Source organism: Humulus lupulus, chromosome 8 (genome assembly GCF_963169125.1).
Source record: "Humulus lupulus chromosome 8, drHumLupu1.1, whole genome shotgun sequence".
Classification (NCBI taxonomy): Eukaryota; Viridiplantae; Streptophyta; class Magnoliopsida; order Rosales; family Cannabaceae; genus Humulus; species Humulus lupulus.
Window position 1 is genome coordinate 14095912 of NC_084800.1, and position 12074 is coordinate 14107985.

Genomic DNA, 12074 nt, shown 5'->3' on the forward strand with positions numbered 1-12074 from the left:
GCGCCTAAGCTTCTTGAACAATGAGAATGGCAGCAACGAAGGCGAGGGTTTCGTTTTTCTGAAAGTTAGAGAGGGAAGAAGGAAAGAAATTTGGGAAATTTTGAATGAAGGGGTGGCCCGTGCGTAGAAGGCTCTTGGATGACCCTAGTGAGGGATCCGAGGCCTTCCACTCGAAATACGAAATGACGGCTGGGCTTAGACTAGGCCATTAAATGCGATTCTCGTAAAACGTACCGTCACCACCCACGGCGTTCCACGTATCAGACGCCTGCACAAAAAGTGGAGTGTGAAGGGTTGTGGGGAAGTCTAAAAGCCCCTACTGTGGTCTTCTATATATGACGTCATATACCACGAGCAGGAGCTTGGGGGGCAGATGTACGCCCTGGTTTTCCCACGGGCTGATTAGCAGGTCGAGCTTCGGACTAATCAAGGTTAGTCCGTAAACTTCCCCAGGTCGGAGATCCTGTTTTCCAGGTTGTACCCCCTTAGCTCGAGGTATCCTCAAGAACTCGCCAAGGCTACCCAAGACTGGGGGAAGGAATCCTTGAGGCCGAAGGTCGGGTCAGAGAAGCAGCTCGTGGCACGAGCTGCTCCTCCTAAGATCTCTGACCCTTTGTAAAGTCAACACACGCAAGATAAACGTGCCTATATCTGACATCACGTGTCCGATATCTCCCTGACTTCTCGGACACGCAGCAGGAACGTGCGTATTCAGACTCCCATGGCTTGGTTGGGCCGTGCGGCCCATTATCTCCTTATCTATCGATTTGACCATACTCATGTGTCAAGTTTAGGAATTAATCATGAATGTCACAGAGTTGATATGAAAAATAAGAAGGTCACAGGATGACCTCCTTACCAACTTCCAGGTGCCTTCTCGTATAAATATGGAGACCCTGGGAGTTGATAAGGGTTGGAAAAAATAGTCTCAGAAGAGATACACACTTTGTAACCAAAAATCCAGAATATATCAATAATATTGACTAGTGGAGTAGAAGGATTTTAACCTTTGAACCACTTAAAAACGTGTCTTGAGTCACCTAGTTCATTCTCTAAGATTTCATCTGTGACGGTTCTACTTTCAGCACTAGTCCCTTTCTCTTCTTCTCTTAATTACCTGTTGGCGAAGAACCGCGTCAACAGACCCCATTATGACAAAACCGCTAATTCATTATATATGACCGTCTCATGCCGGCTCGAATATATCTCCATAATAATGGAATCTTATTCACAAATCACATTATGCACCCAAATACACATATTCACCCTCAATGGGTCAAATTATCAAAATAACATAATTATTCAAATGTGGACCCACATGCACGCATATAATATCATATCATAACATAATTCACATATACATGCATAATATCATTTAATGGCATAATTAAACAAGTATGGCCCTCCTGGCCTACTAATCCCGCCATTAAACCATATCGGAGAATTCGGGGCATTACATTTTCTAAGCTTACTTCTACCCTTTTATCACTGGGTTACACTACTTCTAAGGTTGATTCCATCATGTTTTTGTTTTGCTCTGCTGATTGTGTGATTTTTACTCTCATTTATGTTAATGATATTCTTATTACTAGCAACAAAATCTATCATCTTCAGGCACTTTTGGGTCAGCTCCAAACTCAATTTGCTATTAAGGACCTTGGCGATCTTCACTATTTTCTTGGCTTGGAGGTTACACGTTCATCATCAGATGGTATGCATCTTTGCCAAACTAAATATATTTCAGATCTTCTCCAACGCACCTCTCTCCTGGATGCTAAGCCTGCTGCTACACCCATGGCTACTGGCTCGGTTTTATCATTTCATGATGGCACTCCCTTAGCCGATGGGTCTGAATATAGGAGTGTTGTAGGTGCTCTTTAGTATTGTACTTTGGCACGTCCAAACATTGCCTATTCTGTTAACAAGCTATGTCAATTCATGCATCATGCTACTAATTTACACTGGTTGGCTGTCAAAAGACTTTTACAGTATCTCAAAGGTACCGCTCACTTTGGTCTTACATTTTAGAAATCGTCTTATTTTTCTCTCCGATGCTATACCGATGTTGATTAGGCATCTTGCCCAGATGATCACCGCAACACTAGTGGATATTGTATATTTCTTGGGGGTTCTCGTTTCTTGGTCCTCTTCTAAGCAAAAAGTCATTTCTCGTTCTAGTACGAAGGCAGAATATCAGAGTATTACGTATGGTACCGCTGAGCTTACTTGGTTAGAATATGTTCTCTCTGACTTTGGCATTGTTTCTGCTACTCCACCATCTTTTGTGACAATTTGAGTGCCACTTACCTCACTGCTAACCCAATCCTTCACGCTCGCACCAGACATGTCGAGATTGACTTTCATTTCGTTCATGAGCGGGTGGCTGCCAACTCTTTGGTGGTTCGTTTTGTTCCCTCCGATGAACAACTTGCAGATTGTCTCACAAAGGCCTTGCCTACTTTTCCTTTTCAATCATTACGTACCAAGCTCAATCACCAACCCATTGATCTTGCGGGGATGATAAGTGATATATTTCTGTATTTTGTATATTCATGTGGTACTTACCATGTGTATAGCTTTAGATTAGTTTTCCCTTTTATACATATATATATATATAGTCTTCTTCGTACCAGTTTTGATATAGTGATTATACACAAAAATACACAAGTTCTCTCTACATTTTTCACTTAGGAATATAAATAAATTTATAAAACTAACCACCTTATATATAATTTCTCAGTTCCATTTTTCTTTTAATATATTTATTCAGTGAAAAATAGTAAATACTAGATAGCCTATGCTGATAATTGACAATATAGTAATAATAAAATGAATAAATAAAATAAAATAAAACTTAAGGAATTACAGTTGATTAAATTTGGGTCCCAAAGACCGAGTGCTGTTTTCTTGAGCTCCCGGTCAAAAGAAAGAAATACTAAGTTCATTATTCCCAAACGACAAACCATATGATTGGCTGTAAATTTAGTTATTACAGGAAAAACGAAACATGAGGAGAGAGTGAGAGGGAGGGTGGGACTTTACAAATATCAGAAGGGAAAAAACAAGTATAAGAAGTTATACACAACTGGCATGTGGGCGGAGCCTGAGGCTGTGTCAAAAACCAATTTCCCCCTAAAAGCATACATAGGCATGCAAATACAGGGCCAAGTTCGTTTGATCCCCAATCAGCTGCTACGCACAAACAAACATGCGCAGCTCAGTGGTCAAGCTGAAGAACCTCATCTAACCAAAATAAGTGTTCTAGTAATCCCAAATCCAAATCAAAGAGACACGAGTCACAATTAACATTTCTCAATTTGAACTTCTGCACACAAAATGACAATTGTCTCAACAAACCAAAGCATTCCCTTCCCCACTATATACTCTCAAACTTGACGTGTCTCATATTCAGGTATCGTCCACTTGTGAATGGAACACAAAACTTGGGAATGTCGTGGTGATATCTCTGTCCAAGCAAAAACAAAAACTGATGTAAGTTGCGAATCTCAAAAGTCATGATATTTCCCGAGTAAACAGCGAATAGAAAAAACCATAACAACACAGTAATAACTAATAACGACATTATGAAAACTCTGAAGATACAAAAATAACTACTAATTCAATGTACTTCAAATGTTCACACTTGCTTTATCAGTTTAAGATTTGTTTGGAAGTCATTCAAGCAAGAGTACTCCACTAGGCGATAATCAAAAGTTCATAACACAACTCAATATTAAATAATACAAAAAACAATATCACATCAACTCACTTGAGGTATTGAAGAGTCATATTCTTCAAAAGGGATGGGTGTCTCAACACAAGGCTTCGCCATTCTTCCTTGTCAATCTTCCCATCGTGTTTGGTATCTGCCTCCTCAAAGGTCTGAAAGAATAGCCAAAATTTAGACAAACCGAGTAAATACAGAAAAGCAAAACTGGCAGGCTCAGATCAGAGGCTTCAACAGTGCAAATAGAAATGCAGTTAATTCACCAATATCACATTCAAAAGAAAAAAAAATTCAACATTGACCATGTAATGTGTTTGCGACTATAAGTCCCCCAGGCATTTTACAATTTGTGTCACTGAAAAGAAATTATGAACCCAGATTTGTAAATGAAATGTAAGACTTTTGTAGCCATACAAGAAAAAGCACATTTGTTCTACATTAAATCCTTATTAATGATCAATTTCTGTAATTGTCTAGTCTCTCATATTAGTGTCACTCAATCGGGAAGTAGAGATGCAGAAAAGATTCAGGTAGACTGAAAACAAAGTTGGAGTACAGATGAAGAAGCACAAATTGTGATAACTACTTGGGTGCCAAAATAAAATAAGAATATCATGCAGCCACATATCCAGAGCTAACCATTTCAGTTTACCCCCTGTTAGACTAAGGAACTCAACTTGTCAATGATACTTTCTATAACATCATCTGACAGATTCATACCAGATTCAGCAAGTGTAGCCACTACCATTTGCTTTACCTATACATTACATGAAAAGCAAGCCAATAACTAAATAAATTTATATAAAGCTGAAATCATATGCCTGAAATTGGAGCTTGCATTGAAGAGGTGAAATCTATGAAGAGCATTAAAAAAGATATCAAAGACACTTTCAAGCTTAGGAGTGCGAGTCCTTTAACATTGCAAGAAACAAAAGTCAGGATTTAGAAACAGTTAACCCAGTGAGGCCGAGAGTAGTTGCTTATTATTACTAACTAGCTGCTATTTTGATGTATGTGTCTGGTCTAACAGATGAAAGAGTTTCTGTGCTTAAAAAGTGATAAAAGTACATTGAACACTATTCCGAACAAAATCTGAAAAAGACATCATGATAACTTGCAAAGTGAAAACAAAACTGCCGGACAAACATTAAAAAATATGCAATGTTTTCTTTTTAAATTAATAAATAAAAAAGTGGGATGGGAGGTTGTGATTTAATTACACGAGTATAGAGACAGAATTGGTATAGTTCATCATCACAAGACAAAGAACAGTAAGTACCTCTTGCCTCTCAATGAACCCCTGCTGTTTGAGGTCATACAATTGGAAGGAAACTGCAACAAAGCAAAACTCAGGCATCCCCGTAAATAAACACACCGACTGAATAATTAAATATACATAAAAAGAAATATTAAAAAAATTAAGTATTAAAGTAAGTGTCATAATAAAGTCTTGGAAAAATTGCTACACTTACATTCAATTTTATCATCAATTGGTGCATTAGGGTGAAAAACGGATAGAGCACGAGCAAACTCTTCAAAATCTAGTATTCCATTATGCTTTGTGTCAAACAAGTCAAATACCTACAATTTGGAAAACAGATTGGAATAAATGTTACTTCTTAAATAAAACTCATGCTTATGTGTGAGTGCATGTGTCCAGGTTACAACACCAAAAGTGACACCCAAAACATCGTCTAATTATGAGAATTGGAATGTCTAAAAGAATCTGGATGTGCTATTTTCCTAAGGGACCAGAATTTTTGAAGATATAAAAGGTCAACAAAAATGCCAAAGCGATTATTGATATGCCAAATTTTTAATCTCACAAAGAGCATATTTGAATTAAATTCTCAAAATATCCTTTTATATTATATTAAAATATGAAATTGCATCAGCAAGAATGTTTTGAGGGGAAGAAGAAAGGAAAGTACCCGATCTGCAAATAAACTTTCTTTTTTGTTAGTCTTGAACAATGCAAGCTGAAATTCCTCCTGAAACACAAAATACCAAGGTGAGAAAAAAAAAATAGTAAGGGAATCAATAGTAGTAGGCCAGAAGCAATTACTGGATCTCTCACCTTATTAATCAGCCCATCATCAATTACTGCACTACTAATTTTTTTGAATAGCTCGTACAAGGCTTCTATTTCACTTACACTAACTGCATTTAAATTAAGGAAAATTAAGCCAGGTAATAAGAATTAGTTATAATGATGGCAACATCAACATATATCTAAGCAAAAATATCCACAAATATTGAAATTGACAATTCATACTGAAATGTGATGACTAGCTGTAACACCTGATACTACTACTAACATTTGGCTATCACAAGAAATTGACAATTCATATCTTCACCATATACCCATACAACCACGTAAAGAACAAAACATAAGTATTTGTTTGAAAAATTGTACAGTGGATGGGAAATGTGTAAAAGGGAAGGTATTATACAAACTGTCTCCCTTGCTAGCACTTCTGGATCTTCCAGACCCCTTGGTTGTTTACATCCATCAGCATCACAACAATTAACCAATGCGACACACAAATGCTTCAATCCTTCTAAGCACTGCACCATGATCTTTTCCAGATGTCAGCACACTCCATACCTGACCAAAGGGAAAAAAAAATCTCTTGAGCAGGACAACTCTTGTGTAAGGATATTAACATACTGGTTCGTTGTCTCCTTCACAACAGACAAAGCACAAGCATAAATGAAAGTGTCTGTATTACTATGTATGTATGCACGCATACAAACTTGTCCATCATTTTATGACCAACTATAAACACCACAAAAGAGGTATGCAATTGCCATTGCATAAAATTAAAGAAAAAGGAAAGAATAAAAGTATTAAAAGATTTTATTAAATCCAGCACCCTCTGTCTTATCGAAACCCCACTCTATACCTGAAAATAAACATAGCACAAATGAAGGTAACAAATTACCTTTTACCACTGAATTCACTATATGTCTAATTTGTTGGCTACAATAAAAATCAGAAGCAAAGAACACATCCAATGCTCAAACAAAACTATTAGACTGCTTGGCGAAAAAGCCAATTTCGAAGAGCTAAGCATTAGTTCTATATCCTACTCTTGTATGTGACACAAGAGTCAAACCAGCTTCCTGTAGAGTAGAAAAATTACAACACTTTTATTATTATTGAAGAGTAAAACAAGCTTAGAACACTCTGAACAAATGGAATCTCTTAGACACTCTTGTAATCACACACACTTGGGACTATTTTCTCTCTTCCTTTTTAGGCACACATTACACTTGTATTTATAGGCAACCAAGGAGTCATCTAAAACTTTCTAGAATTTTCTAACTTTCTAAGTAATTAACTATTCTCTACTATTTTCTAAATAATTATAGAACTATCTATAATGTTCTAGGTTTCTCCTAGTACTTTCTAGAACATTCTAGAATTTCCTAGAGCATTATAGAGTTGCTAATGACTTTTAAGTTTCTTCCAAAACTTTCTAGAATGTTCTATGTTCTTCCTAGTACATTCTAGAATTCTAAAGCATTCTAGATATGGTGATGACTTCTAACACTCCCCCTCATTACCGAATCTCTTCAAGCTTCTTGTTAACAATTCTATTTTTTTTATTATTTCTTCATATGATAATAGTTCTTTTGCTTCCTCCTTTGCCAATGCTGCATTTGCGTACTTAAGATTTGGCTTTGATCGTCGAGTTGACCTCCTTAGATTGTTTTGCGAACTCTCATCTTGTGGTGATTTATCTTCATTTGGTGTGCTTTGATGTTCTCCTGTTTTCCAAGGATTCTGAATTGCTCTGTGCCCTGACTCCTCACTAGAACCTAACTCCTCTAACCGTTCTTTGTTATTAGGGCTTGCTCCTCCTGCTTGCTCTTCTTCTTCTTTCAAAAGAAGTTTGTCTTCAATTTCTTCTAAATCAGGTAGCATGACCATTTGAGGAGACCACCATGAAGATACCTCATCAAACACAACATTCCTTGATACATAGCATCGACCACTAGTAGGATCGCAATATTTCCACCCTTTTATTTGACTTTCATATCCCACAAAGATGCACCTGATAGTCTTTTTATCAAATTTGCTACGCAAGTGATCTGGTATGAAGACATAGCATACACAGCCAAAGACACAAAAATGACTAACTGTGGGTTTTATTTTCCACAGTTTCTCAAAGGGTGATACAAAGCGGACCTTAGGTTGAGGAAGTCTGTTAATGATATGGGCTGTTGTTCTCATTCCTTCAGCCCAAAACTGTCTGGCACATTCTTTGCATGTAACATACTTCGACAAGTCTTAGCAAGGTGTCAATTCTTTCTTTCTGCTACACCATTTTGTTGTGATGTATGCGGACACGTCAACTGATGACGTATCTTATACTTTTGTAAGTATTGACGGAACTCATTAGATGTATATTCTCCCCCATTATTAGTGCGTAGGCATCGAATTTTTCTTCTTACTTCTCCTTTTACTTGTTATTTAAATTCCTTAAACTTTTCTAGAGTCTGAGATTTTTCTTTCATGAAGTAAACTCATACACACCTGGAGAAGTCATCAATGAACGTCAACATGTAACACATTCCACTAATTGAAGATTGCTTGACTCGTCCAAATCCATCAGAGTGAACTAGCTCCAAAGGAGCTGCAAACTTGAAATTTGACTCCTTGTATGGCAACTAGTGCGCCTTCCCATATTGACATCCGGCAGTCACTTTTGACATTAAGTTGTGGAAGACCTTTAAGCACCATTTTCTCTATCATCGCCTTTAATTTGTGGTAACCAACATGTCCTAGTCTGGCGTGCCATAAATCTGATGTCTCATTTTTTCGAACCTTATCTACGTAAGCAGTCTCAACTGTCATAACGTAGATAGATTCTAATCGTCGCCCTTCTATCAATGGTTTCCCAAAAATCTTAAGATTCAATAAATCTTGACATCATTAGGACCAAATACGACATAATTTCCTAATGATAGCAATTGTGCTATTGATGGTAGATTTTTCTTCATTCCAGACACATGATAAACATTTTGTAATTGAACTTGATTAGAACTAGAGTAAGGGACTACATTTTCCTTACCGATGTGAGTGATTGGCAGCCTTGAATTATTTGCAGTTGCCACTACACGTTCTCCTTTGTATTCTGTCACATCTCGTAGCTTCTCCTTATCTCCAGTCATATGATTTGAGCATCCGGAATCAATAATCCAATCACTCTTGTAATTAATTTGTTCTGGAACGACTGCTGCCAATGCCAATTCTTCAGAGCTTGCATCCTTCTTCTCGGACTCTGCTACTGCAAAAGATGCTTCGAAATCCCATTCTTCTTTGGTATTAATCGTCTTTTTGGAGGTAGCTGCATTGCCTTCAACAGGATTCTTTGAATAACAATGCTTTGCAATGTGCCCCTTTCTTCCACAATTATAGCATCGGAAGTTCTTTTGTTTACTCTTCCAACTACTCTAATCACGATTCTTTTGAGCTCCCCCTGATTGAGAGCTTTGTTTTTGTTGTTTATGTGACTTTTCATTACTTCCGATGTTATTATGTCGTCTCAGTCACCCTTGTCTTTTGTTGCTAAAGAGTGCTTGATCTTCTTCACTCTTTAGTGAAACTCCTGAAATTTGCTTAGCCAAAGATTCTTGATCGGCTAGCAAATTCTCAAACTCGACAAGAGAAGGTTGGGTTGGCCAACCTTGTATTGCGGCAACAAAACTTCTATATTCAGGCCTTAACCCATGAATAATTATTCTTTTCATTCTTACTTCTGGAATTTTAGAACTAGGTTCTAAATCCGAGATCTCACGACAAAGAGATTTTACCTTGTTAAAATACTGGTCGATTGTCATCTCTTGTTGTGAGACTGAGAAAAGCTCATTCTCCAGCAGCTGTAGCCTTGCATCATTCTTCTTTGAGAAGAGTGCGACGAAAGTGTCCCAAGCCTCCTTTGGTGATTTAGCATGCCTGATGTGTTCTAACATTTCCTCTTCAATTGTGGTATTGATTGCAAACATTGCCTTTCCAGCTTTGATCTTCCATTTCTACAAAGCTCCAGCATCTTCAGGTGGGTTTACTTCAGTGCCATCGACGACTTCCCACAATCTTGGCCTTGGAGGTATGACTCCATCAATGTTGACCAAGTGTTGTAATTCTGGTTGTTGAGCTTCTTTCACTCCGCCAATTACTTGAGCGTCACCCATTGTGATTTGGCAAACGAATTATTAAACAAGCTTAACCGAACTTGTAAGCTTCACAAACTTATTGTGCACGATAACAAGAAGCTCCACGAATTTGACGAACCTGGCTCTGATACCACTTGTAGAGTAGAAAAATTAAACACTTTTATTATTATTGAAGAGTAATACAAGCTTAGAACACTTTGAACAAATGGACTCTCTTAGTCACTCTTGTAATCACACACACCTGGGACTATTTTCTCTCTTCCTTTTTAAGCACACATTACACTTGTATTTATAGACAACCAAGGAGTCATCTAAAACTTTCTAGAATTTTCTAACTTTCTAAGTAATTAACTATTCTCTACTATTTTCTAAATAATTCTAGAACTATCTATAATGTTCTAGGTTTCTCCTAGTACTTTTTAGAACATTCTAAAATTTCTTAGAGCATTTTAGAATTGCTAGTGACTTTTAAGTTTATTCCAGAACTTTCTAGAATGTTCTATGTTCTTCCTAGTACATTCTAGAACATTCTAGAATTATAGAGTATTCTAAATACGGTAATGACTTCTAACACTTGTCGCTACATAAACTTAAAAATCAGAAGGAAGGGGAAAAAACCTTACAAATTGGTTTAAACGATTCAAGTAGCCATTAGCAATCCCACATTCTCCCTTTCCTCATATATCACAGCAACAAACGTGTATAATGGCAATACAACAAAGAGCCACTTGATGACTGCAATAATATTACCAACAATGCCCTATCAGAGCATGTAACAAAGAGAAACTGTATGCTTCCTTCTGTAGCCTAGTTGATAAAAAAAACAAATAAATATTTTTAAATCAGAAATCTTACTTTATCTGCATCAAAATAACAACACCAAAAAAAATCCATTACTTATTCAGTCTTCTAAACAAGAATACAAGAAAACTTCTTATCCCCAGAAGAAAACATAACTCAAAATACTAACATAAATGCACATATGCAATGTAATATAACTGTCCTATTGCATAGTCAGAAATTCATGCAAATTTCAATATGTAGTGCTCGAATAAGCATAATTTCGACAGGAATTGGATAGAAATCTGGCAATCTAATATCTTCAACACAAACCTAATACAAAAAGCACATCACTGTGGTTGTGGAAACGAATATTAGTATGCAAGAGAGTCTCCAAGCCTTCTAGCATAGCAAAGAGATTGCACTACAATTACTCCAGTCAATTCCTAAAAATCGAATATACCAAATGCTAAAAATCCCAATAAATTGAATTACAGAAATTTGGTAATCCCAGTGAAACGTGAAATCATACCATTATAATCAAATTGTTAAAGCATTTGCTATATCATATATATATAAGAGACAGTTGCTCCCAAAAATTATAAGATAGAACCTGGTGCAATTTCCATAAATTGGGAGCTTAACTCGTCAACCAATTCATTTAAGAAAAGCTCCATCATACAGCAATCAATAACTAAATCGACAAAAATACATTACCATAACATGATAACAACAACAGAAACGCATATAATTTCTTTCAACCACCAAACCAAAGATAAACATTTGAGCAATAAATAAACTAACAAACTTTACATCAAAGATGCGGATCCCATAACCCAATTCTCGACAGCCAAAGGCCCAATTTTCACCATTCAAATCCCAAAAATTGTAAAGCAAAACCATTCAAGAATAATCTCCGGACCATAGATCCTAATACAAGCAATAACATCCAAACCCGTAATAATAATAATAATAATAATAGTATAAAATCTTACCTTTCAGAGAAACCGTAGATTGAGAGGGAAAATCATCAAGGCTGGTAATGATAACAAGCACGATGAAGAAGAAGACTCAAGATACCCCGACATATTCCACAGATATATTTCTATCTCAAATAATTATTTAAAAAAAAAAAAAATCAAACATAATGGACGAAGATTCTTGACTCTCTCTCCCTTTCTTTTTAAGCAGGTGAATGATTGAGATTGATTATATCATTATTAATTATCTTTTTATTTTATTTTTTGTTTATATAATTCTATATCAGTATACAAAACGAAGATAAAAATTAAAAATAAACGACAAGAGAGATATGACGGCTGCGGAGAAGGGGTGGAGTGAATTTTTTAATATTTAAATTTTCCAGTTTAGGCCAATTCCCATT

General features: G+C 36.4%; 1 protein-coding gene across 5 annotated transcripts; it reads right to left on the bottom strand.

Moving 5' to 3' along the window:
• Positions 1–2854: 2854 nt before the first annotated feature.
• LOC133794692 (calcineurin B-like protein 3) lies at positions 2855–11967 on the bottom strand. 5 transcript variants are annotated; one of them, XM_062232052.1, is made up of 10 exons: positions 11686–11967; positions 10529–10645; positions 6181–6335; positions 5805–5887; positions 5659–5718; positions 5200–5308; positions 5007–5059; positions 4404–4484; positions 3770–3882; positions 2855–3466 (listed from the first exon to the last, which is right to left on the bottom strand). In XM_062232052.1, the coding sequence occupies exons 3-10, from the start codon at positions 6302–6304 to the stop codon at positions 3409–3411; spliced, it is 681 nt and encodes a 226-aa protein (XP_062088036.1). In that variant the 5' UTR covers positions 6305–6335; positions 10529–10645; positions 11686–11967; the 3' UTR covers positions 2855–3408. The 5 variants fall into 5 exon arrangements, with proteins under 5 accessions (XP_062088036.1, XP_062088033.1, XP_062088034.1 ...); XM_062232049.1 differs by having other exon boundaries at positions 10529–10717; XM_062232050.1 differs by having other exon boundaries at positions 10534–10645; positions 11686–11963.
• Positions 11968–12074: the final 107 nt, after the last annotated feature.

What these genes read in the sequence shown, in the direction of transcription:
- LOC133794692 (XM_062232052.1), bottom strand. Translation starts at nt 6,304, where the DNA reads ATGGTGCAGTGCTTAGAAGGATTGAAGCATTTGTGTGTCGCATTGGTT. An exon ending in AATTGATGATAAAATTGAAT is followed by an intron (nt 5,060 to 5,199) that starts GTAAGTGTAGCA and finishes GCTTTGTTGCAG; the next exon opens with TTTCCTTCCAATTGTATGAC. An exon ending in GGTTCATTGAGAGGCAAGAG is followed by an intron (nt 4,485 to 5,006) that starts GTACTTACTGTT and finishes TGTAATGTATAG; the next exon opens with GTAAAGCAAATGGTAGTGGC.